The sequence below is a fragment of the Geotrypetes seraphini genome, chromosome 2, assembly GCF_902459505.1.
Source record: "Geotrypetes seraphini chromosome 2, aGeoSer1.1, whole genome shotgun sequence".
Lineage (NCBI taxonomy): Eukaryota > Metazoa > Chordata > Amphibia > Gymnophiona > Dermophiidae > Geotrypetes > Geotrypetes seraphini.
In genome coordinates, this window is record NC_047085.1 from 332,415,396 (window position 1) to 332,440,469 (window position 25,074).

Genomic DNA, 25,074 nt, shown 5'->3' on the forward strand with positions numbered 1-25,074 from the left:
GCAAATACTCCCTTCCCAATTGGAGAATCCATACAATTGATAGGTGAGTGGACACTGGAGACTGACCCTTTAGCCTCGTGGCATCTGTTCCTGTAGCCGGCTAGGATTCTACTGTCAGGGTCAGAATCCCGGTCTTATATAGGATGCACACTGCGGAGTTCATAGTAAAAGTATAAACAGCTGGTCCTGCTGTTACAATTAGTCCTGCTCTTTTGTTCTGTGTTTTGACAACACCCAGGTCAGGATGTCAGAAAGAGGTGTTTGCAGTAATTGTTTTCCCATGGGACTGGTTTCACTGTCCCTTTGAAGATCAAGGAGGTTAGGATGTTCACTGTCCCTTTTCTTTTTGATGTAGTTTCCCATCTGTCTTTACTGAGGTTATTTGAGCGGCAAGGAGGTGTTACAGTTTATTGTCTCTTTGATGCTATCCAGTTGTCATTCAAATAAAGGAAGTCAGGATAGGTGTTGCACTGTCTCTTTGATGCTATCAAGAAGGTGTTACAGAGGCCATCTGTCCTTTTGGTGTGATCAAGGAAATCAGATCAAAGAGGTCAGGATCTACAATAAGCAATGTTATTGTAGAGACCATCTGGTATTACTTTTCTTTGGGGGTAAGGAGTTCAGGTCAGCAGACTTGAGAATACATAAACAAAATTATCAGTAATATGCTGGGGCATAACTGGCATAACAACAAGCAATAAGAAAAAATAAGAACAAGCAATAAGAAAATGTTTAGATTTTTGTGCGCCTGGTTTAAATCAATCAGCCATGCCCTACAACTGAGTGAGGCCAAGAATCACTGAGTGGGAGTAAGTTTTGGGTAGCTGCTGGTATCTGTTCTTTTCTTCCAATTTTGCAGTTGCTGGTTAGATAAGGTATTTCATTAGAAGGATGAAATACCATGACTTGAAAATCTCTCTTTTAAAACTTTTTTTTCTCTTGGTAGCTCTGATATTGAGAAGAGCTATGGTCAGAGATTGAACCAAGGGAGAATGGAGAGTAGCACTGTTCCCATTCCTCACAAAAATGAAAAATATTACTCTCCCATTACATTTCACAGGAGATATAAATGATAGGGGCACTGGGCTATGTGAGCCTAAAGTAGCAGCACAGCAGCTGCAGCAGGAAGAGTGACAGGACTATTGACAGTATTGGTGTTATGGGAGAAGGAACATGCTGTCTCATAAACTTTGTTTCCTGGTTTGACTCCCTGGCTTTCTCCTTGCTCCCCTCTTTGCTCTTGGTAAAACTCTGCAACCACATCCCGGATCTCATCTTGGCTCTTTCAGCTAGATGCTTGTTCCTTAGGCACTGGAACAATATCCTACAGGCAGGTCAGAATACAGTGGCTCAATATGAATGCATGCTCCTATGCTTTGGGCTGCCAGAACATATTCTCCTACTCAGCATGTAATACCAGATACAGAGGAAACACATAAGGAACACCAGTTAGATATAGTCACTTTTTCACACAAAGAAATTCCTGAACCAAAGATTCAATATTGTATAGGGTCCTGGGAGAAATGCTTATGGTCAGATCATTATATTTGCAATTTTGATTTACTTTGGCAAAAGAAACAAACTTTTTCAAAACACACAAGCAAAAACATAAAGAGAAAAATAATCACTAGCAGAGGTACTATAAATCTAATTGAATTTTGGGCACATTACAAATTATATCCCAAAATTAAGGAAGGACTTTCCTACAAAATGGGGAAAGTTTAGCAACGAAGTGTTAGACCAAATAGCAATATTCCAAACATACAAAAAGAGAGGGTATTAAATGAGTGGTTCGATTCTGAACTACTAGTTTTTAAACAGGAATTGAGAAAATTGGAAAGAATTTGGCATAAATCAGATAAAGAGGAAGATAAAAGAAACTGGAAACAAATATAAAATTTTCATTAAAGAAAAGCATTCAAAACACTACGCACATAAAATAGGTACATCTAAAATAAATAGCAGAGAACTGTTTAAGCTGGTAAATAGGTTAACAGATACAACTCAGGTCCTGAAAAAGGATAATGAATGCATTCCATTGGTTGAAACCCTTGCCAGTTTCTTCATTAAGAAAATTTTAGACTTAAGAGCAACTATACCTATGCCTACATCTGATTTTGAATTCCAATTTTGGACCTCATGAAAAGGAGCTCAGAGTGGACATGCTCTGGGATCATTTTGAGCTCCCAAATTGGCATCAATTTCTAATTTTGTTTAACAAATACACCAAATCAAACTGCTTGCTAGATGAATACCCATCTAAGATTATGAAAGTTGCAGTACCTGATTTTAAAAGGGATTTATTTAATTGGTTAACAACTACTCTTATCAGAGGGTCATTCTATGAGGAATTGGGACACATTTTGATTACACCTATCCCTAAAGACCAGAAAAACTCAATTGTATTGAAGTCGAACTACAGGCCCATAGCGAGTATCCCCTTATTCACTAAACTAAACTCAGTGCAGACCGAGACCTTCCCCCCCCCTCTCAAAGTGCACTACAGTCTCTACACAGACAGAGGAGCTGGGAAGCTTAGGCGAGGATATCTTACAGGAACTACTGAGCCTCAGGGAGGAGGTAAAGCGCCTGAGGAGCATAAGGGATGACGAGGCCTTCATCGACGACGCCATCCTGGAACTGTTGCACCTCACAGAGAGAGCCCACAACAGGTCCATCCTCGACACGCCCAAACCTACAGCGCTAAACACAACGATTGGAATACAGGAGATGATTGGAGAAGCAGGCCCCTGGCAGCTAGTAACCTCCTCTACAGGCAAGCGAAATAAACCCACCTCATTCTCACTCTCTTCTTCTTTTTCTCTTCAACAGGATAGCAGTTCATCACTACCACAGCTAACTCTGAGAAATAGATTTCAGATCCTACAGGAAGGAGCCACCGAGGAAATATCAGAAGAGGCTCAAGAGGATGCCCAGCTCACAACATCATTTCCAGAGCACGCGGACCAGCCCCGTCGGAAGGAACGAAGAGTGGTAGTCATTGGTGACTCCATGCTAAGGGGCACCGAGGGACCAATATGCAGGCCTAATTTGCAGTCAAGAGAGGTCTGCTGTCTCCCTGGAGCCAAGATCCAGGATATTACCACTAACCTAGACAAAATTCTAAAACCTAATGATCATTTTCCCATGTTTCTCATCCATGTAGGCACAAACGACACTGCGAGAAATACCACAGAGAACATACCCAGAGATTTTGGAGCGCTGGGAAAGAAGTTGAAGCAGATAGGAGCACAGGTGGTCTTTTCATCAATTCTTCCAGTAAGAAACAAAGGCAGAGCTAGAGAAGAGCGTATTCAACGGACTAACGAATGGCTCCGAGAATGGTGCAGAGAAATGAACTTTGGATTCCTAAACCACGGCGAGACGCTCCAGGGACTACAAGGACCAGATGGACTCCACCTAACCAGAAGAGGTAGAAACGTATTTGGACATCGATTGGCCCGCCTACTCCATAGGGCTTTAAACTAGGTAAGTTGGGGGAGGGTACATACTTATATCCCAGAGCAGTAAGAAACCACCCTGAGGAGGCAAGTCGCACTCACACTACCAAGTCTAAGGTAAGTACCAATGACATCCACATTAATTCAGGGAGAAATATCACTGATAATTAAGGAGCCACACTAACTCATAAAGTAAACTCTTCACAGATATGGAGGGCCATGTATGTTAATGCGCACAGCTTGGGCAATAAGATTCTAGAATTAGAGACTGAAATAACAAATGCCGATCTTGACGTGATAGCGATATCTGAAACCTGGTTCACGGAATGGCATGGGTGGGATATGGTTATACCAGGGTACAACCTACTTCGCTGCGACCGAGTGGGTAAATTGGGAGGAGGAGTAGCGCTATTCACTAAGGAAAGCATCAAAACCACCAGAATCACAGATGTTAGATACACTGGGGAATCCCTCTGGGTGAACCTGGCCAGAGGGAATGAAAGATGCCTATACCTTGGTGTGATATATAGACCTCCCAGGCAACAGGAGGACAAAGACATGGAATTAATCGAGGACAGAGAGAATATCACACTGCGCGGGGACTCTGTAATGCTAGGAGACTTCAACATGCCAGATGCAGATTGGGACACACTCTCCGCGACTACGGGTAGCACCAGAAGAATATTAAACTCCATAAAGGGCGCACGTCTCAAGCAATTGGTATTGGAACCCACCAGGGACAAGGCGTTACTAGACCTTGTTCTCACCAACGGAGATAGCGTCACGGAAGTCTCAGTAGGAGAAACACTGGCCTCCAGCGACCATAATATGGTTTGGCTCAACCTCAAGAAAGGATTCCTGAAAACAAACACAGCAACAAGGGTTCTCAACTTTAGAGGCACAGACTTCAACCGCATGGGAGATTTCGTCCATGAGGAGCTACATAAACAAGCAAAAACTGATAATGTGGAGGATATGTGGTCATCTCTGAAGTCCATACTACACGAAGCAACAGACCGATACATAAAGACTGTAAGTAAACGCAGGAGAAACAAAAGACCCCAATGGTTCAGTAAAGAAATTTCAGACATAGTTAAACAGAAAAGAGATGCTTTTATCGCCTACAAACATTTAGGCAGAGAGGGGGCAAAAGAGGACTATCTAGACCAGTGTTTTTCAACCGCTGTTCCGCGGCACACTAGTGTGCCGCGAGATGTTGCCTGGTGTGCCGCAGGGCCGCCGGGCCCGGAGCTGACAGGGGGCCCGAGGCAGGGGCGCCAGTAGCTCGCCAAGGCAAAGTGAGTCGATCACCCAGGACTCACTTTGTCTTGGCGATCTAATCTATCGAGCCGATAAGTCTTCTTCTCCCCGACGTCAATTCTGCAGTCGGAGAGGAAGTTCGGGCCAGCCAATCGCTGCCTGGCTGGGCGGAACTTCCTCTCCGATTGCAGAATTGACATCAGGGAGAGCATGCGTCGGCGTCGGCTTTGGGGCCTGTTATCCATTGGTGGGTCCTGTTCCCCGATGGCAGCGGCAGTGGCAGTGGCTTGGGGAACGGCAGGGAGAAAGAAAGAAAGGGGGCAGGCAGAGAAACAGAAGGAAAGAAGAGAAACAGAAAAAAAGAAAGAAAGGTCAGGGAGAGAGGAAGAAAAAGTTGGGGGAGGGAATGAGGTGTGGAGGACAGAAAGCATACAGGCTGATAGAAGGGAAGAAAGATTGGATGCACAGTCAGAAGAAGAAAGTGCAACCAGAAATCACCAGACAAGGTAGGAAAAATGATTTTATTTTAAATTTAGCAAAGTGGAGGCAGTATTACCACAGTTTTCAAAGGAATTTGCCCAAATAACTTAATAGTTAACTGGGTAAATTCCCAGAGATGAAACTTCCCTTCACTTACTATGCACAGTTCTGAATTTATATCTGCTGTCTATATTTTACAATATGGTCACCTTTTACTAAACCGCAATAGTGGTTTTTAGCGCAGGGAGCCTATGAGCGTCAAGAGCAGCGCTGGGCATTCAGCGCAGCTCCCTGCGCTAAAAACTGCTATTGTGGTTTAATAAAAAGGATGGAGGGTATATTTGTCTATTTTTGTATGCTATAAAAACCAAATACAGAGAGAGACTGAGAGCTGTTGACGAAGAGCTACGTGTGTGTCTTTCTTCGATTCCAGCCAGAATATCAGCTTTGTGTTCAGCCAAACAGGCCCAGGTTTCGCACTGAATAAAGTATTTTATAATTTTTATAATTTTTATTTCGTAATAAAGTAATTATAAAATACTTTCTTTGTGTTTATTTGATTCCTATTCAAGAGAATTACTTTATATATAATCAATATAGGCAGAGAGTTAAATTTTTTAACATTTTCTAATGGTGGTGTGCCTCGTGATTTTTTTCATGAAACAAGTGTGCCTTTGCCCAAAAAAGGTTGAAAAACACTGATCTAGACAGATCTAAAGCTGTCAAAACAGCAGTCAGAGAGGCCAAACTCCGAATGGAGGAAGAGCTAGCACGGAAAATTAAGAAAGGGGATAAATCTTTCTTCAGCTATATTAGCGACAGAAAAAGAAACAAAGATGGGATAGTACGCCTGAAGCAATCGGACGGTAACTTTGCAGAATCAGACTCTGTGAAGGCAGAATTACTAAACCAATACTTCTGTTCAGTGTTCACCCGCGAAGCGCCGGGAGCTGGTCCACAGCTGCAGACGGGAGATAACCGGAAAGACCCGTTTCAAGATTTCGAATTTACGCCCAGTAGTGTCTACGGCGAACTTTCAAGACTCAAAGTAAACAAAGCCATGGGACCAGATAACCTACACCCCAGAATGCTCAGGGAGTTAAGGGAAGTCCTGGCAGAACCATTATCTGTTCTTTTCAATCTTTCCCTAAGCACAGGAAGGGTCCCATTAGACTGGAAAACAGCCAACGTAATCCCACTCCACAAAAAGGGCTGCAGGACAGAGACAGCAAACTACAGACCAGTGAGTCTCACGTCTATAGTGTGTAAACTCATGGAAACACTGATCAAACAGAATATTGACACAATCCTAGATGAAGAAAAACTGCGTGATCCACACCAACATGGGTTCACCCGGGGTAGATCCTGCCAATCTAATCTGATTAGCTTTTTTGACTGGGTTACCAGACAACTGGACGCCGGAGAGTCACTGGATGTGGTATACTTGGACTTCAGCGTCCCTCATCGAAGATTACTGAACAAGCTGAAATCGATGGGATTAGGAGACATTCTAACTACATGGGTTGGGGATTGGCTGAGCGGTAGACTTCAGAAGGTGGTGGTAAACGGTACCCCATCCAAAGCATCGGACGTGATCAGTGGAGTGCCGCAGGGATCGGTCCTGGGTCCGATCCTATTTAATTTATTCATAAGAGATATGACGAAAGGACTTAGAGGAAGGGTATCACTGTTCGCCGACGATGCCAAACTTTGTAACATAGTAGGCAGATGCTTATTACCTGATAATATGACACACGACCTACTGCTGCTGGAACAATGGTCAAAAACTTGGCAGCTAGGCTTCAATGCTAAAAAATGCAAGATAATGCACTTGGGCAGGAGAAACCCCCGTAGAACTTATGTACTAAATGGTGAGACCTTGGTTAGAACTACGGCGGAACGCGATCTAGGAGTGATCATTAGCGAGGATTTGAAGGTTGCCAATCAAGTGGAGAAGGCTTCCTCCAGGGCAAGACAAATGATGGGGTGTATCCGTAGAGGTTTCGTCAGCAGGAGACCTGAGGTTATGATGCCGTTGTACAGAGCCATGGTGAGGCCTCTCTTAGAGTACTGTGTTCAGTTTTGGAGCCCACACTACCGAAAGGACATGCTGAGGATCGAGTCGGTTCAGCGAACGGCCACCAGGATGGTCATGGGGCTCAAGGATCTCACGTATGAAGAAAGACTAAAGAAGTTGCGGCTGTACTCACTTGAGGAAAGAAGAGAACGGGGAGATATGATTGAAACGTATAAGTACATCACGGGACGCATCGAGTCAGAAGATGATATCTTCTGGCTCATGGGACCCTCAACCACCAGAGGGCATCCGCTGAAAATCAGGGGAGGGAAGTTTCATGGCGATCCCAGGAAGTACTTCTTCACCGAAAGAGTGGTGGATCATTGGAACAGACTCCCACCCCAGGTGATAAAGGCCAGTAGCGTAACGGATTTTAAGAAAAAATGGGATACTCACGTGGGATCTTTAAGGGAGTAAATTCAGGGGGGGATACTTGGAATGGGCAGACTTGGTGGGCTATAGCCTTTTTCTGCCGCTTTTTCTATGTTTCTATGATTGGTTAATTTGGAACTAGTGAATTATCTAGACAAATTTAATATTCTAAGTGAACACCAATCAGGATTCAGAAAATGTTTTAGCACGGAGCCAGTTTTAGCATCAATTCTTAATCACCTTTACGATCTTTTTAGTAAAGGTACCAGTGCTCTGATCTTGCAACTAGATTTTAGCAGTGCTTTTGATCTAGTTGATTATGAAATAAAGCTATATTGCCTAGATGCAATGGGGCTTTCGGGAAGAGTTTGGAATTGGTTTCAGGGTTTTTTAACTAAAAGATCATACCAAGTGGTTAGTGATGGGATATACTCCAGTTCTTGGAAAAATCCTTCGGGGGTACCTTAAGGTTCCCCACTATCACCCACCATATTTAATATTTACATTTCATCTTTAGGACATCTATTACAAAAGTTAAACCTAAAATACTATATATATGCTGATGATATCTCTATTTTAATTCCTTTGAATAGCATGACCAATGAAATTTTAGAACACATTTCCTATATTATGACTGAATAGAACAGTGGACAATCAATTTTAAATTGAAATTAAATACAGACAAGACAAAAGTTTTCTTGACAAGCCCAAAGGATAAAATTATTAGAACATCGTTACACCTAAATGGTCATGATTAGCTGATATCTAAAACTATAAAAATATTAGGAGTCACATTAGATACCCATTTGACCATGGTTGAACACATGAACTTAGTGGCAAAGAAGTGCTTTTTTGCACTATGGAAACGAAAGACTATTAAAAAATATTTTGACCCTTTATCTTTTAGATTACTGGTTCAGTCATTGGTTTTATTTATATTGGACTACTGTAACATCATTTACTTGGGTATACCTAAAAAAAACTGAGAAAATTAAGAATAGTGCAGAATACGGCTGTCCGTTTAATATTTGGATTGAAGAAAAGTGATCATGTTAGTCCCTACTACAGACTGCTGCACTGGTTACCAATGGAGGCACGAATAATGTTCAAGTTCTCTTGTATTTGTTTTAAGTCGGTTTGGGGAATAGCCTCTACCTATCTCTTACCTCATTTCGTGCTATACATCCCCACTAGGATAACCAGAAATTGTAATCTTTTTGCCTATCCAAGGATCACTGGTTGTAAATACAGGTCCTTTCTGGATAGAACTTTCATGTTTCAAGCAAGTAAACAGCAGTCTTGGTTAGGCAATTATATCAATGGAGCCAGGTTGACTAACGGCACATTTTGGAAAGAAATTACGCCTGCATTGTTTGACAGATTTATCTCCTAAACAGAAATCATTTTAAAATTAATAATTATATACTGACTATTTTTGAGAAACATGTACTTTTACTATTTGTATTCTGTAATTCTCTGATTGTCCAGTTCTCTTCAGTGTAAACCGCCTAGAAGTCATATGATTGTGGCGGTATAGAAAAATAAAGTTATGTTATGTTATGTTATAATTTTTGAGGTTTCAAGCTGTGAACCTTATTGGACTTCCAGAGCTCAGGGTTAGGGTTATTTGGCTCTAGAAAAAGGAGGACGGATTGAGACATCTGGGTTTTACTCCTATTTAAAGCAACAGAAGTAAAACCTGGATGCCTTAATCCATCCTCCTTTTACTGGAGTCGTATAGTAACCCTACTCAGGGTGAGCATGTGGAAAGAATCTGATGTGGATTCAGCAGGCAGGTGGCCATTGGCCCGGAATCTGTGACTGCCAGGTGAAGTGCATCAGTGCTAAAGGGGATGGGGAACCAGTCCCAGAAAACAGGAATGCGCCTGGAGCCAGGGAGAGCAGAGCAGAGGATTGATCCAAGTCTGCGATCAATAGGGAGTCAAAGACTGAAGATGAGTTAAATCTACAAACATTAGGAAGAAAATGAGAAGTGGGAATTGGTAAAGGAATGGGCGAGCCAAATCTGCATTGAACAGCAGCTGGCTAGGGAAAAGTGCACTGGAACTTGCTGGGGAGTGGAGGGAAATAGAAGGCTGGGTGAAGAAAAATGAAAAGCAGAACAGGCTAAAAAGATTTGGGGCGTGGAGCAGAAAGAGAGCTATTAAACTCCCTGACCCCAAATATAAACCATCAAATTATACCTATGCAGGAGGAGGGGGGAGAGGACCATGAGGAGTGGGTGAGAAGAAATGAGGGGAAATGAAAAATTGGGAGAAAAGAATGTGGTGTAGATAGGCTGAGGAAAGAGAAGGGCTGGTTAGAGAAAAGTACTATGAATGTCTTGAATGGAGAGATAAATATGAGGGGGAGGAGAGAGCGGAGGACCCTAACTTTTGATTTGTCCCATAGGCGTCTGAACAGGAGGGGGGAAGGCACAGGGGCCATGGCCTCCCCAAAATTGGCAGTGGCTCTGCTCCCCCACTGGTTGGTGTGTATCACATTATTTCCTTCCTTCCCCCCTAGTGGGACCCTGCCGCACGACCTCTTTGTTCGGCTTTCCATTCTCAACTCCCGACTCCCATACACCTACCTCCTTCCCTGTGTTTGTTTTTTTAAATCTTCGGGCAGCATCGACGAGATCAACATGCTGCAGTTGGCCTGCCCTGGAAGTCTTCTTTCAGCAGCAATTTCCTGTTTCCACATAGGTGGGCTACTGCTGAATGAAGGATTCTGGAGCAGGCTGATGGCAGCACGCTGATCTCGTTGACGCTGCCCAAAGATTTTAAAAACAAACAAAAAAAAACTGTGGAGGAGGTAGGTTTGGGGGAGTTGAGACTCGAAAGCCGAAGAAAGAGGTTGTGCGGCAGGGTCACACTAGGGGAGGAAGGAAGGAAATAATGTGATACATGCCACGGGCTGGGGGTAGGGAGTTGGGAAAGCAGGGAAGACAGATGCTCAGGGGCTTGGGGGGGGGGGGGGGTTGGGAAAGACAGGTACTGCATGTACTAGGAGAGGGTTAGGAAAGACAAATGCATTGGGGGGGGTAAGAAAGGAAGAAAAGAGAGATGCTGCACTGGGTGGGGTAGTGGAAAGGGAGAGAGAGAAATGCTGCCGGAGAGGGAGGGAAAAGGAATGGAGAATTGTTGGACATAGGTGTGTAGAGTGAGAGTGACATGATAGCTGTGGAGAAGAAGGAGGGAAAAATATTGGATGTTGAGAGGGAAGGGTGGGAGATGTAAATGGATGTAAGAGGGAGCAATGTTGAACATAGTGGTGGAGAGGGTTGATGGAAAGAGAAATTTTGGGCATGGGGATGGTGGAGAGGGACAAAAAATGCTGTACAGGAGCCAAGGGATGAGATGGAGAAATGTTGCATTAGGCAGGAGAGGGGGGTGGGAAAGATGCACTCTGGATCCCCACCGTCTCTCTCTCTTTTCCCACTCCCTTTGTAGCAAGATGAAGACATATTGCACATGGGGGTGGAGGAGAGAGAGGAAGAAATGCAAAAGAAAGCAGAGAAAAACAGAAACTGGAACCAACTTGATGTAAAAATAAATCCCTAGACAATAAAGGTAAAAAAAGGAATTTATTGCCTGAACTATGTTAGTTCTGGAAACATATATAGCAGACATCTTTGTATTCTGTTCAACAGAAAAAGAAACATTTCTGGTTTTATGCAGCCCGCAGTGACTGTGCGCTGACACTGTAGTGAAACCCTTTCCAGGAACCTCCTTGAGTCTCAACTCCCCCACCTACCACCTCCCTGCCACTGAAATTTAAAATCTTTGGGCAGCCAACTCAAAGCCAGCCTCCTACCGTCGGCCTGCCCCGGAAATGTTTCTTTCTGCCTACACGGGAAGAGGAAGTGCTGCAGAAAGAACACTTCCATGGCAGGCCGATGGCGGGAGGCTAGCTTTGCGTCAGCTGCCTTAAGATTTTAAATTTCAGCGGCGGAGAACTGACAGCAGCCAATCACAGAGCAGCGCGTGACCAGGCAGGAAGTGCAAAGGTTGCACTCCTGCGTTGTGCATCGCTCAGGAGAAAAGCAGCCGTCCAGCAGTAGACCATGCTGGACCACCGCCTGTTAAAAAAAAGTACCTGGGAGTGGGGGGAGGTGTATTCGCTGTTGCTGCGGGCTGCTGCTTCCCAGCACCAGACACACGTATGTGCGGGCTTCAGGATGCTGTGGGCTGCTTCAGGCTGTGGGCTTCCCAGCACCAGACCACCAGATGCACCTATATGTAGAGGAGGAAGAACCAAGAAAAAAAAATTGTGAACCAAATTTTTTTTTTCTTGGTTTTTCTTCCTCTACTGTGGGGTGCGTCCTATAGAACGAAAAATACGGTAATTTTGTGGTTAACCATTATGTGTTGTTAATAAGATTATATTGTATTTATATACGAAAAATGAATGGATAAAATGGTATTACAATTAGTACTATTATGGGAGTGGGTCTGGGGTGCAGCTTTTGCCCCCCCCCCCAACAAAAAAGTGTTCAGCTGCCTATGATTTGTCCACATTACTTGCTCAGCACTTGACATTTAGATTCAGGTAATAGATGCATTTTGGTTTTTCTTTGCTGGACAAGGGGCAATTTTTTGTGAGTTGAGTTGAGCACCTCAATCATTTTCGAAAGTTGGCTCCTATGCATGAACTGTAAATGTTTCAGTTGATATTTAGGCAAGCCACACTATTATAGTAATCTAACCTACTTTCACAAACGTTCTAGGCGGATTTCAACAGATAAAATATACATCATGTACTAAACATATTCACATTCGATATATGCACAATGGCCTAAATTCTCTATTACTGCGTTTAACTTAGGCGTGCTTTGGACGTCCGCTGCAAGTGAATAATTACGGAGTTAAGGGTCTTAATTGATGTTAATTGGGTAATTAACGACACATAGACGTCCCTAGGTAGTACATAACGAACTAACGTCTATTGAACGCATAGTCCCGTCTGCAGCTCTGGACGTGGGCGTTCCGTGGGCGTTCCGTTGGGCGTGCCAAGTGGGGACGCTAGATAGGCGCTACTTGGGCGAACGCGTGCGTCTAAATCTCGTGAATTATGTAGACGTAAGAAACCCTGGTCTAGCTTGGATTTCAATGCCGTTTCAACTATCGTAATTGCGGCTCTTTGTTAGACGCGAGGCAGACGTCCGCTGTGTTTTTCATCAATAATTCCAATAGTGAATTTCAATAGGTATATTTCATCTTTTCTCTGTCCGAATAAATATAATGACACCATAACAATGGAACACATTATATTGCATGGATAACAAACCACATTTCATCCCAAACCATAATATAATTTTCACATGGCTTTTACAACCCCCTTTTTTGTCTCAACAAACAGCACTGCAATCGGCTCTCTTTTGAAAGCAAAGAAAAACCAGCACACATTATCAGCACTTAAAAAGAGAATAAACAGATACACACCTTAACAATCCAGCTTCCCTCATTGCAAAATGGAGGTGTTCAGTTGCACAAAACTGACCTCATTGTGACCTCATCAATCTGCATCTTCCAGTAATATGCCACAATTAAAAGACGTGGTGGGTGTTGAACCCACAACTTCTGGATGTTAGCAGCACAGGCTGGGCTCCTAACCGATAGAGCTACAGCTGCTTGACTGAACTGTCCGTGCTTCATTAGGTATCATATCAGGATGAACTCAAATAAGTTTAAGCAAAGGAATGCCTAAAGATTTGGAACGTTTTCAAGTAGAAAACAAATATGAAATATGTATTAAAGAATTGCAGCACAAATAACGCCTAAACGGAACCGATTATTTACAGTCCTATATGCATTAGTACAGTGCTTAGAATGAAGATTAGCGTGTGAGAAAAACGGAGCTCCACCTCACATGCATTCAAGCACACTTGGGAATATGGGTTTGGGGCTCAGTGAAAGCAGCCTACTATGACATTATAGCTAAACTCCTTTTCCCTTAGCACTTCACTAAGATATGATATGACAAGGGAATCAGAGGAATTGGAGCTGTGGGTCAGTGAGGAAAGGCACTCTCTACCAATTGTCCGGCCTTTGAGGGTTCAAATCCCAGCCTGTATTTTACTTGTGGCGTATCTGCCTTCCAGGTGCACTTTGATGATGCTTTCCACTTCTTATAGGAGTTGAATATAACATTTCTCCATTTAAACATGGCATACGTTGTTAGTTTTTATCGTGGTAAAGTATACATTTCTGAAATGGTGAAGAAATGGCAGAAAGCGGTATAAGCAAATCCAAACTGCTATAAGCACAAGAAAGCATTTGTAGCTCAACACGCTAATGCTCCTTTTCTGAGCTTTGCCATCTAAAACTCCCCAGTTCGACTCCCACCTTTGCTAATTTTAATAAGGTCCTAGTTTTTTGCTATTAGCTCTTATAACATTTCCCTTTGCAGGCAAACCTATTTTCAACTTACCATGGCTGGGACATCCTAAGCAGTGATGAGAGCACATTAACCAGGCGATCCACAAATGTCATCTTGCTGTCAGAGGAAAGGTGTCTCTCATCACTGCTTAGGATGTCCGAGCCATGGTAAGTTGAAAATAGGTTTGCCTGCAAAGGGAAATGTTATAAGAGCTAATAGCAAAAAACTAGGACCTTATTAAAATTAGCAAAGGTGGGAGTCGAACTGGGGAGTTTTAGATGGCAAAGCTCAGAAAAGGAGCATTAGCGTGTTGAGCTACAAATGCTTTCTTGTGCTTATAGCAGTTTGGATTTGCTTATACCGCTTTCTGCCATTTCTTCACCATTTCAGAAATGTATACTTTACCACGATAAAAACTAACAACGTATGCCATGTTTAAATGGAGAAATGTTATATTCAACTCCTATAAGAAGTGGAAAGCATCATCAAAGTGCACCTGGAAGGCAGATACGCCACAAGTAAAATACAGGCTGGGATTTGAACCCTCAAAGGCCGGACAATTGGTAGAGAGTGCCTTTCCTCACTGACCCACAGCTCCAATTCCTCTGGTTCCCTTGTCATATCATATCTTAGTGAAGTGCTAAGGGAAAAGGAGTTTAGCTATAATGTCATAGTAGGCTGCTTTCACTGAGCCCCAAACCCATATTCCCAAGTGTGCTTGAATGCATGTGAGGTGGAGCTCCGTTTTTCTCACACGCTAATCTTCATTCTAAGCACTGTACTAATGCATATAGGACTGTAAATAATCGGTTCCGTTTAGGCGTTATTTGTGCTGCAATTCTTTAATACATATTTCATATTTGTTTTCTATGAGTTAAATCAAACTTCAGAGGGCTTGGACAGGTGTTGAAGAATGATCCAGTTAGGGGGGGATGTTTTTGGTGGGGGGAGGGTGTTCAGCATGAGAGAGAACAGGTTGCATTAACTATTAGACAATGGGCTGCACATAATAAAAGCTGAAGCAAAATATTGATATGTAAAGGCAAGGCTAAAGAGTTACCAGGTGTCCTGGCTGAGAAATGAATATAACCTATTTGCTAACCTTACTCAAGACTTGAACCCCCTGATGTATGGACGATGAAAAAAGCAATGCCTTAAGGCATAGAGCTATAGAGGTAACTTTGTTTAGAACATAGAGCTTAGAGATGTGAAGGAAATGACTACAACGTCACTACAGCTGTATATTGCAAAACCACATCCAATGCACATCCAATTAGATTTGAATCCTAACGGTTTCTATGACGTCCGCCGCTAATTAGGCGTGCTTAGTATATAGAAAGCTTTGGCACAGCCATTTTCCCTATGTAAGACCCCCTCATGTGAGTTGGTGTTTGTGGTGTTCCGTTTCCTCAATGATGAAACTTTGTGCTATGAAACTTGCCTGTTCTCCTTTATACTCCCTTCTGCCTTTGACACTCCTCCCCACCCCCATTATCTGTATTTCTTTCGTTTATGGATTTTTCTGGGTGTTGGTGTGAGGGATTGTTGAGGACTTAAATTTTGTGTTAAGTGTGGAGGGGAATCAATTGTTAGGGAAAAGAAGGGGCCAGGCCAGGTTACACACAGATGCCTACACCCACCACTCTCCCTGCTTTCAAAATGTCATGGTCTGCCCCACTTCCATTTTCCATATCTGCAACTCTCCATGCAAGAAATTCGATTTCCGTTTTGGAGCCATGTTGTAAGGTGAAGATATCTTTTCAGGCTACTTGTAGAACACGTTCAAACACACCCCCATAGAATAGCCAATGAGGTGTGATAGGCGTGGTTAGGAAGCGGGCCAAGGAACCGCACCCGAACGGTGCCCAATAGGCATTGAGAAACCTTTCCCGTCCTACTGACGTCAGACGTTAATTAGGCGTGCATGGGTATAAGAAGGTCCAGGTGAGCAGTGTTTCTTTTCTATTCTGTTCTATTCCTTATGCAGATGTTTGAGACTTTACTCTGTCTTAGTCTTTTACTTTTTTTTTTCCTATCTCTGCCTCCCATTTCTCTCTATTCCACAGAGCCATTAACAAGCTACATGTCATTCTAATATGTTGTTTTATCTTTTCTAGAAGTAGCTCAGATAGTAAGTCCAGGTGAGAATGATATTTTGTAAGCTACTTAGGTGTCCTTATGATAGAACTAAAGAAACCAACCAGCAAAAACTGACTTCTCTTTATGGGCTTTCATTGTGTGCTATTGTTTATAATAGTTATTTTATTTCTGATATCTCTTACTCTTCATTCCACAGGGCTGACAAAAATGACTGAGAAGACTGATAAAGACCATGCTGGTAGAAATTTTGCTGGTAGAAATATGGATATATAAGTAAAATGGATGTGTTCATACATCTGAGAGGGTTTACTCATAGAGCTAAAGTTAATTCTTTGTAGAATCAAATTACAGGCAAGTTAAAATCAGGTGAGGAATGGTTCTGTGTACTAACTCATTGATAAGAACAGGTTGGGTGTGTTGGGGGGGGGGAACACTGCCATTCAGTGGACATCCAATCAGTGTACATGGTTCAGGTGGAAAACTCCTAATGAGTGGCTAATGGCTGCCATTTTTAATAAGGAGTCTAAAGGTATGTTAGCACTTCTGTTACTTCTAGGTGTGTGTTCTGCCACAACTTCAGTGTTTCATTTTGGAGACATAGATCTTTGTTAACAGTTTCTCTATTCTTCATTTCAGGTTAACTCTGCTCATCAGCTCAGCACACCAGCTTGCACCTAGCCAAACAGTTGTAGGTGAGAATGATACTCTACTATTCTTCACTTGAGTCACTCTTCTGATGAGTGAAATAAATGTTTCACACTTCTATTGTTCTCTTCACACAGGTATCCTTGATGACTTTCAGGAACAATAGTAAATTGATAATGTTGGCCTCATAGAACACCATGGCACGCATTCCTGCTGTTATATGCACACAAACAGCAGCTCAACATAAATGAGGTTAACACATTGCTTCAGGGAAGGGAGGATAGATATGGACCTTGGGGGTTGAACCCCCTGTTTGTGAACCTTGTGTAAACCAGCTTCTCCTCTTTTCTGTTTTCAGGTGTCTTAAACAGGCAACTGCAGTATTGTCAGATGGAGTTTTGTATTACTGAGAGCAGTGCAGCTGTGAGCATCTTTGTGGTTTCCACACCTGCTTAACCAAAATAGTGCAGCTCAAGAACCAGGAGGATAGATTGAGGTATGTGGCCTTTACTTCCATCACCTTCCGTGAAAGGAAGAAAAACCCACATGTCTCATTTGGATTCTCCTGGTGTGGAGCCAACTCTTAGTAGCAGTAACCCTATTCCTTAACAACAAATCTACCACAGTGACTTATATTTTCTTCCTTATGTAGCCATTTACTTTGGAACAGGGACTGCCTTATTTTGCACATCATAGCTGAGATGTCGTTATCTACCTATAGTTGCATATACCCTTGCATTCACTTACTTTTTTCCTAGATTCTGCAATGATTTGACATCAGAGTGGCTAGCAGGTAATAGAATGAATGACAGACCCCAATAAAGATTGTCAAACTTTCTATATGTCACCTTCTTGTATATTGAAAAGGGCCCATTCAGCAGTCCCTCCTGAACCCCTATCTACCTTGGACTCTGTCCACTAAACTGCTGATGCTACATGGTTAAAACCACACAGGAAAGTTTAAACTATAACCAACTTTTTTATTAAAATATAAACTTTTTAAAACTTTTAAAAACTTAAAACTTTTTTTTAAATAACTATTTACATACACATAACACAGGGAAAGAGGGTAGGTGCCCCCCAAGAGCAGCTTGAGCTACCTCAGGCGAGGGGGGCGGAAGGAGGTGCAGTCAATGAGAGGGTGTATGGCTGCTGGCACCATGCCCTCTTTCGGCTACCAGCCGCAAGAGGGCATGTTCCATCCTCTCCACACACCCTCTCATTACCTGCACCTCCTCCAAGATGGCAGAGTAGGCCGCCATCTCCCTGGCTGCCCCCTCCTGAGGCTGGTCGGGCTGCTCCTGGGGGGGAACAGCAAGGAAAGGGGGTGGGATGGGAACAGGAAGGGCAGGAGAGTGAGGGGAAGGGCTGTGGGTGGGGGAAGGGGAAGGTCCAACAGGGGATGGTGGTGGTGGTCCAGGAGGTAGTGGTGGGGCAGGCGGTGGGGGTCCAGGGGGCAGTGGTGGGGCAGGCAGTCCAGGGGGCAGTGGTGGGGGCAGTGGTGGAGGTCCAGGTGGCAGTGGTGGAGGTCCAGGGGGCAGTGGTGGTGTGGGCGGTCCTGAGGGCTGCCAGGCCTCCTCCTCCTCTTCCTCCTCCTCCATCTCCTCTTCCTCTGCTGAGGACCAGGGTGGGGCTCCCTCCATCACCTGCGGGGCCTCCTGAGGGGGTGCCTGCGGTGCTGCTTGACAAGAGAGAAATAGGATACAGTCAGATATGTCGACAACACTTTTGAACATGACATTATTTACTACGTTATTTTCTTCAAATGCTAATAACAGGATGCAAAGCACCTACTCCACTGTAAACATCAAAATGTAGCGTAAGTAAGTGAGGCAAGTAGAACACCATAAAGCCATTGTGACATGATATCACAATAGCAGCTTTACTGCAGATTTTATGATTAAGAATGGTTGACAGCTACTCAAGCATTTTCATCTATTTATTCTGGTAGGCTGATCACAAAGAAACACACGCTGGACTCATTACTCACCGGCTTCAGCGCGCAATTCCTCCCTCACCCCCTCAAGGAAGGCCCGCTCCTGGCGCCTCAGCAGCCGCCCCCTTTTCCTGAGATCCTCAACCTAGATAATAGAGAGAGAGAGAAAGAACAGAGAGGGAGGGATATGATGAGTGCCATCTAGCACTGTGGCATAACATGTTTACTTAAGTATTGACCTCTATAAGCACATAAAAATGGAGCACGCTGCCCTCCAAGAGCCGCTATCCGCTTTGCTGCCTGCCTCTACCCCCTTCTGCCACATGTTTTACATGAATGTATTCACGTACTCCAGCTCTTTCCCCTTTCTGTGCTGGAGGCATCGCTATCTCTCTACTGTACCTGGGACAGTGGGGGGGGGGGGGTTTGAGGTGACATGGCCAGCATCACAAGGAGGAGTGTGGGATTGAACTCACAACCCCAGGGTGCTGAGGCTGTAGCCTATCAGCACTGCCCCACATTACAGCATGTCCTGGTGAGCTTACAATCATACAGCAGGGGCAATAACATAGTTTGGTCAGAAGGAGCAGCGTGGCTTGAAACCCCTGACGTCAGGGTACTGACGCTGTCACTTTAAACGTCATGCCACTATCTCCCTAGACCAGCAGATTGATCCAGGAAAGGTGAAGGTATTTGAAATGACATAGCAGCAATTTGGCAAAGTTGATTTCAAGATGTTTCTATTACAAATGCGAAGCTTGTGACCCAAAAATTAGTTGTGTGCATGTTGTGAATGGAATAGATGCCTTCTAGGAGCTGAATTTGACATTTGAAATCCTACTACTGCTCCTTTGGGATGTGCTTTAATTTCAGTATTCAATGTAAAAGATTTATTATGCACAATTGTAGTTTTTAAAAGGAATCAAAATTTGCCCACAAAAACATGAACAATTTGATTGAGACAGGTTTCCATCATTACATTTTACATGATTATTTGTGAGGGCCTGACTTGGAATACTTACTTCCCTGGGACAGGAGGCTCTACGATTGAACCGCCGGGTCAGGCGGGTCCAGGAGTCCCTGAACTGCAGGTATGACCTGCGATGGCCTGCCACTCTAAAATAGTGGTGCTCATGCCCTAAAAAGAGCCTGGCCAGCAGCCTGGAGTCCTCTGTGGAGAAATTTGGCTGTCTCCTAGCTGCCATTTTAGAGGAAATAACTGCGTATGAAGAACAGCCGATTCTATGATGTCACAACGCAAAAAAACGCGATGACGTGTTTGTGCCGCTTGGGCGTGCTTGCGGTGGCAGTTCCGCACTACATCAACACTGTTAATTACATCCTAAACCACGCCGATATCGCTGTTATACAAAAAAGTACAGCAGAATGAACCACCTCCACCAAACACAATGACAAATTAAATAAGTGAAGATTGGGAAGTGAGGTTCACATGCTTAGCTATGCATGTTTGGGTGGGTGGAAAAAAAAAATATTATGTCTTTGGTAACCTTAGTCAGGACTTGAACTCCTGACCTTTGGAAGATACAGGCAGTGCTTTTAAGCACTGAGCTATGGTGGGGACTTGGGAATGGGAGTCTCCAGAAATGGCTTTAGGTACAAGATTTGACAAGGGGTAATCATTGCATCACTAAGGTATGCTTTGACAGGGGAACCAGAGACACAAGTGTAGGTTAGTGAGTAAAAGCACTATATTGATCATCTGTAGGTTGTGAGTTCAAGTCCCGGCTTGTCTTTTACTTGTGGCATATCTACCTTCCAGGTGCACCTTGATGATGTCACAATGAGATCAGCATTGTGCTGCTTGCTATTTCCTCTTCCTGTGAACTGGAAGCCACATTCAGGTTGAATCTGTGTTTTGATTGTGTTTCTTGTTGTGAAGAATGAGCTGATAGTAGGAATGTTTTAAGACCAGGAGAGTGTTCTTTGGAGCAAGATATCACTTCTAAACTATCCTCTCTGAAATAATGTCTCTGTGAAATCGAGAGAAAGCTTATTGGATGACTTAGGGTGCCTTTCCTGCCAGTCTTTGTGGAAGTTAAACGAAGTTTATAAAAAGTCTATATGGTGTTCAAAGTCCTATCCTTTCCACTTCTAATAGGAGGTGAGTATGACATTCCTGTATAGCTTTCTGTGTAGCACACATCTACTGGTTCCCACCTTCCATTACTGATAATGTAAGTTCAACACCCACTCGGTACGTTTCATTTTCTAGTTTTCCTTTGAAACATAACATATTTATTTTCCTTGTATTAATGGTAAATTGTACAATTCTGATACAGTGTTTTAGTTATGTTTTTCATCATCCTATACTTATCAATGCTGAATGTGTGATAATAAAGAGTATATATAAAGTATAATTTTAAAAAAAAACAAATAACAAAAAACAAACCCGTACTCACGTCTATCACGGGTCCATTAGAGACGGTTCAGAAACCTGCGTCTATTTTGCGCACGTCTATTTTGAGGGACGTCTATTTTGCGCGACGAGGGACGTCTATTTTGCGGGACGTCTATCTCACGCCTAAATATAGTTAATTGGTATTTACGTTTACCGGACGTCCAAAGCACGCCTAAGTTAAACGTACTAATAGAGAATTTAGGCCAATGTGTACAAGATGTTATGAGTCAACACATCAATTATCGAATTCCTTCCTGCAGTACAATGTGAAGATAGGAGAACTGTAATTTCGATAGCAGGGGCATTCCTTTGGAACAATTTGAAGGGACCATTATTACTTTCAGACATACAAAAATTTAAGAAGATACTCAAAACAACTCTATTTATGGAAGCTTTTCACTTAAAATGAGAACATTGGAACTACTAAGTTTTGTTTGTATGTTTGCTATTTGATGTTTGACTGTATTTTATAAGCCGTTTAGGCTTAAGCGGGTAAGACATGTGTTGTTGTTTTTTTTAATTAATAATAATCAATCAATAGCAAGATGCAATAAATACGTAAACAAGCATCTTACCTAAGAATTTATGGCACCCTAAACGGGTAAACACCCTTGGAAGCCTCATGCTTAATCCTGAGCTAATCTCTCCACAAGCTCTTCTCAGTTCCCAGCCGATGCCCCACCCCTCCCCCGTGTATCTTTTTGAAAAGTTGTACAGTGTTTCTTTCCACAGCTCTCCAAGGGCAGCCAGCAGCAGCTCTTCCACCGTGTTCCTCGCGACGTTGCGTCAGGCGGAAGACTGTTGGCCTGCGCGAGCGACGCGGCTAAATCAGTGCTAGCTGCAGTAGATCTGAGGAAGAAAACACAACTTTTAAAAGGTACACGGGGGTGGGGGGGGATGATTGGCTGGCAATGGTTGCGGGGGGGGGGGGGGGGAGAAGAAGAATTAAGGGTGTGCGGTTACCGTCAGTAAATACTTTTGCTCTTTTTTTTTTGGACGGGAAAAAGCTCTTTACCGTTCCCGCGAGGCGGCAAACAGTTTTTCTTTCGCATGCGCGGGAATCCTTTAAAAAAATTTGACTGGTTTACTGCGTATTACTTCACGTCCTCGTTCCTGTAGTTCAGGGCTTTGTGGCCTTTTCTCCCACCAGCACCAAGTCATGTTCCTTCTGAATAAACTGTATATAGCTGGTGTTTTGCTTATTATTACAGTATGAGCAACAGCACCAAAATACAGTATTTCCAACGTTATAGCCAATTTGATTTTATTTTGACTTATTATACACCTAGAGTAGAAACGTGCTTCCTTTCCATCTCCCCACCTGGGTGTTTTTTTGAAGACAGGGGTGAATTCCTAGTACTGTATATAATCACTTGCTTTTTAGCTATCTGCATTATTGCAACTTTCAGAAACTGTCATTTCTTAATTCTTTAGGCAATGTAACCTGAGCAGACTGTGCCAGTGTTTAATATGGCTGAGTTTTCTTCCATCAGTCTGTAAGGGCTATATCCTTTTTTTGCCAAAGTAAATCATGCCATCAACAGGTTTATATTACCATCAGAGCATTAACAATGATGTTACACTATCATTTTTGGGATATTAGTAATTTCTTCTAGTTAATGCAACCAGCAGACATGATTCCTTTTGGAGATTATGGTCAACCTGATGTCCTTTAAAATATTTCAAAAATATTTGTGTTTTAGTCACATGTACTATGGTATTGACAGTCTGCATATAAATGAGTTTTAGTTCAGTTTTTATATAGAGAAATAGAAAAATTCGATTCCAGAAATAATTTTTCTTTCTATTAATGAGGCAGAAACGTTATGGCAAGCAAGAAGAAGGAAGTTCAGTTACAGGTATGCATATTTATTTAATTCTTGAATGTTGTAAAATTGATGTTTAGAGAGAATGTTGTATACATGTTCTGGATACCTAAGTATTATTATTATTATTTTAATTGTAGACTGTAATAAGCAATCAAGAAGAATGGAATGAAATGTTGAAATCTGATGGACTGACAGGTATTGGTCTTTAATGGTAAATGCTAAATATGTGTATACTAGTGCTGCCTGAATCAAGGAAAAGATTTTCGATTCGATTCGATTCAGCCTATTGAATCGATATTTGATTTGCTCTTCCTGCCCAATCGGGTATTTTTTTTCAAATGTCCTGATAGGTTTATTTTGTGACACTAGTATATACAGTGCGTTTAGTTTGCTAGAATTGTTTGTATACCATAAGACCACCTGGGACTGATTATTCTGGGTGATGTTACTACTATTTGGCATAGAAAGGAATGTGTTAGGATGGATTAATAAACCCAAAGCTCAACTGCTGATAAAAGGGAAATAGAGAAGTACGAGGGGCCGCTGAAAAGTTTTCAGCCCAACCAAGAAGAGAATGATGTGGAGCCATGAAACTTTTTATTTCAATGATATGAAATGAAAGTGTCAAGAAACGTGCGGAATAACTTATAAGTTTCATGGCTTTACATCATTCTCTTCTTGGTTGGGCTCAGAACTTTTCAGCAGCCCCTCATACTTCTCTATTATCCCAGGACAAGCAGGCAGCATATTCCCACACATGGGTGACGTCACTGACGGAGCCCCGCAGCGGACAGCCTCGAAAGCAAACTTGCTTGAAGATCTCGAGCTTTCGAGTGCTGCATCGCGCATGCGCACGTGCCTTCCCGCCCGAACTAGGGGGCGCATCTCCTGTGAGGATCCTCAGTTCAGCGTTTTCCGCGGAGCTGAGAAGACTTGTCGACTTGGTTCCCGTAGCGTTGTGCCTTCTCTTCACCGCGGCTGAGTATTTTTTGTTGTTTCGGTCGCTGTGTTCTAATTTTGTTCTAATTTTGTTCTTTTCTAAAAAATAAAAATAAAAAAATAATAAAAATCCTTTTGTGTTTTATTTGACGTCGGGTTGGGAGATTGAGGCCTAGGCCTCTCTTCCTCGTTCTCGACACGGACTTTGTCCTATCTATGTCCCGGCCTGTTACCGGGTTTAAAAGGTGTTATCAGTGCGGCAGGACTATCTCCATCACTGATCCCCATAGTCGGTGTATGATCTGTCTCGGGTCGACTCATCGCCCCGAAGATTGTCTTCGCTGCCTCACTCTTCAACCTCGTGCCTTCAAGCGCCGCTGCGACAGGTTCTTAGAACTTTTCCCTCGCATGGAGCCTGAAAAAGCTGTGGCCTCGGCCGAGTCGATTTCGGGGCAACCCTCGAGTGCTAAAACCTCGACCTCACCTCCTCGACAGGCCTCGGCCTCGAAGACCTCCGGGTCCTCGGCCTCGAAGGCCTCGGCGGTGTCCTCGAAGCCTGGATTGGGGGGTAAGTCTCCTGCTTCCTTTTCAGGTACCATCCCTAAGAAGCTGACGGAGTCTGCGTCCACGCAACCTGGGGCTCCAGGTTCGACTCCGTCTTCTCGATCTTCAAAACGTGCTTCCAAGTTCAGGGAATACTCTCATTCGAGGTCGCCCTCCTTGGAACGCACGAGACCGCCTATGACTCCAAGTCCATTGGTCTCCGTCCCCATGTTTGAGGACATGCTTAAGTCAATTTTGACTACGCAGATTTCCTCGATAGTGGCTCAGTTGGTCCCGGCCTCGACTCTGTCTTCGCAACTCCAGCCTGAGCAGCAGTCTGCACCTCGTCGACGATCTCCTCGTCGCAGGTCTCGATCTAAGGTTTCCTCGTCGGATTCCTCTCCTGAACGGGTTGCTAAACAATCATTGCCTCGATCGAAGCATCGGTCTCGGTCTTCGAAGCTCACTTCCTCGAAGAGCTCGAGGCATTCGGATCTCGCTTCGAAGATTGTGCCTCGCTCTCACAGTAACGTTGCCTCTTCGGTTTCATCGAGGCATTCGAGGTCGAGGTCTCCACCTTCGAGGCGTTTGTCTCGGGATCGATCTCCTCTGGCTAATCCTCGTACTCC

At 43.4% G+C, this 25,074-nt stretch overlaps 1 protein-coding gene across 6 annotated transcripts in view; it reads left to right on the forward strand.

The window, feature by feature from the left end:
- The first annotated feature begins 21,873 nt into the window (after positions 1-21,873).
- NME8 (NME/NM23 family member 8) overlaps positions 21,874-25,074 on the forward strand; it is a 548,390-nt gene continuing 545,189 nt past the window's right edge. For 3 of the 6 annotated variants that reach the window (XM_033930225.1, XM_033930226.1, XM_033930230.1), the window contains exons 1-3: positions 21,874-22,011; positions 22,954-22,993; positions 23,101-23,158. In XM_033930225.1, coding sequence (XP_033786116.1) covers positions 22,961-22,993; positions 23,101-23,158 — 91 coding nt within the window. In that variant the 5' untranslated portion in view covers positions 21,874-22,011; positions 22,954-22,960. Of the gene's footprint in view, positions 22,012-22,073; positions 22,086-22,953; positions 22,994-23,098; positions 23,159-25,074 lie in introns of those variants that run through there. The other 3 variants (XM_033930228.1, XM_033930227.1, XM_033930229.1) reach the window with 3 other exon arrangements.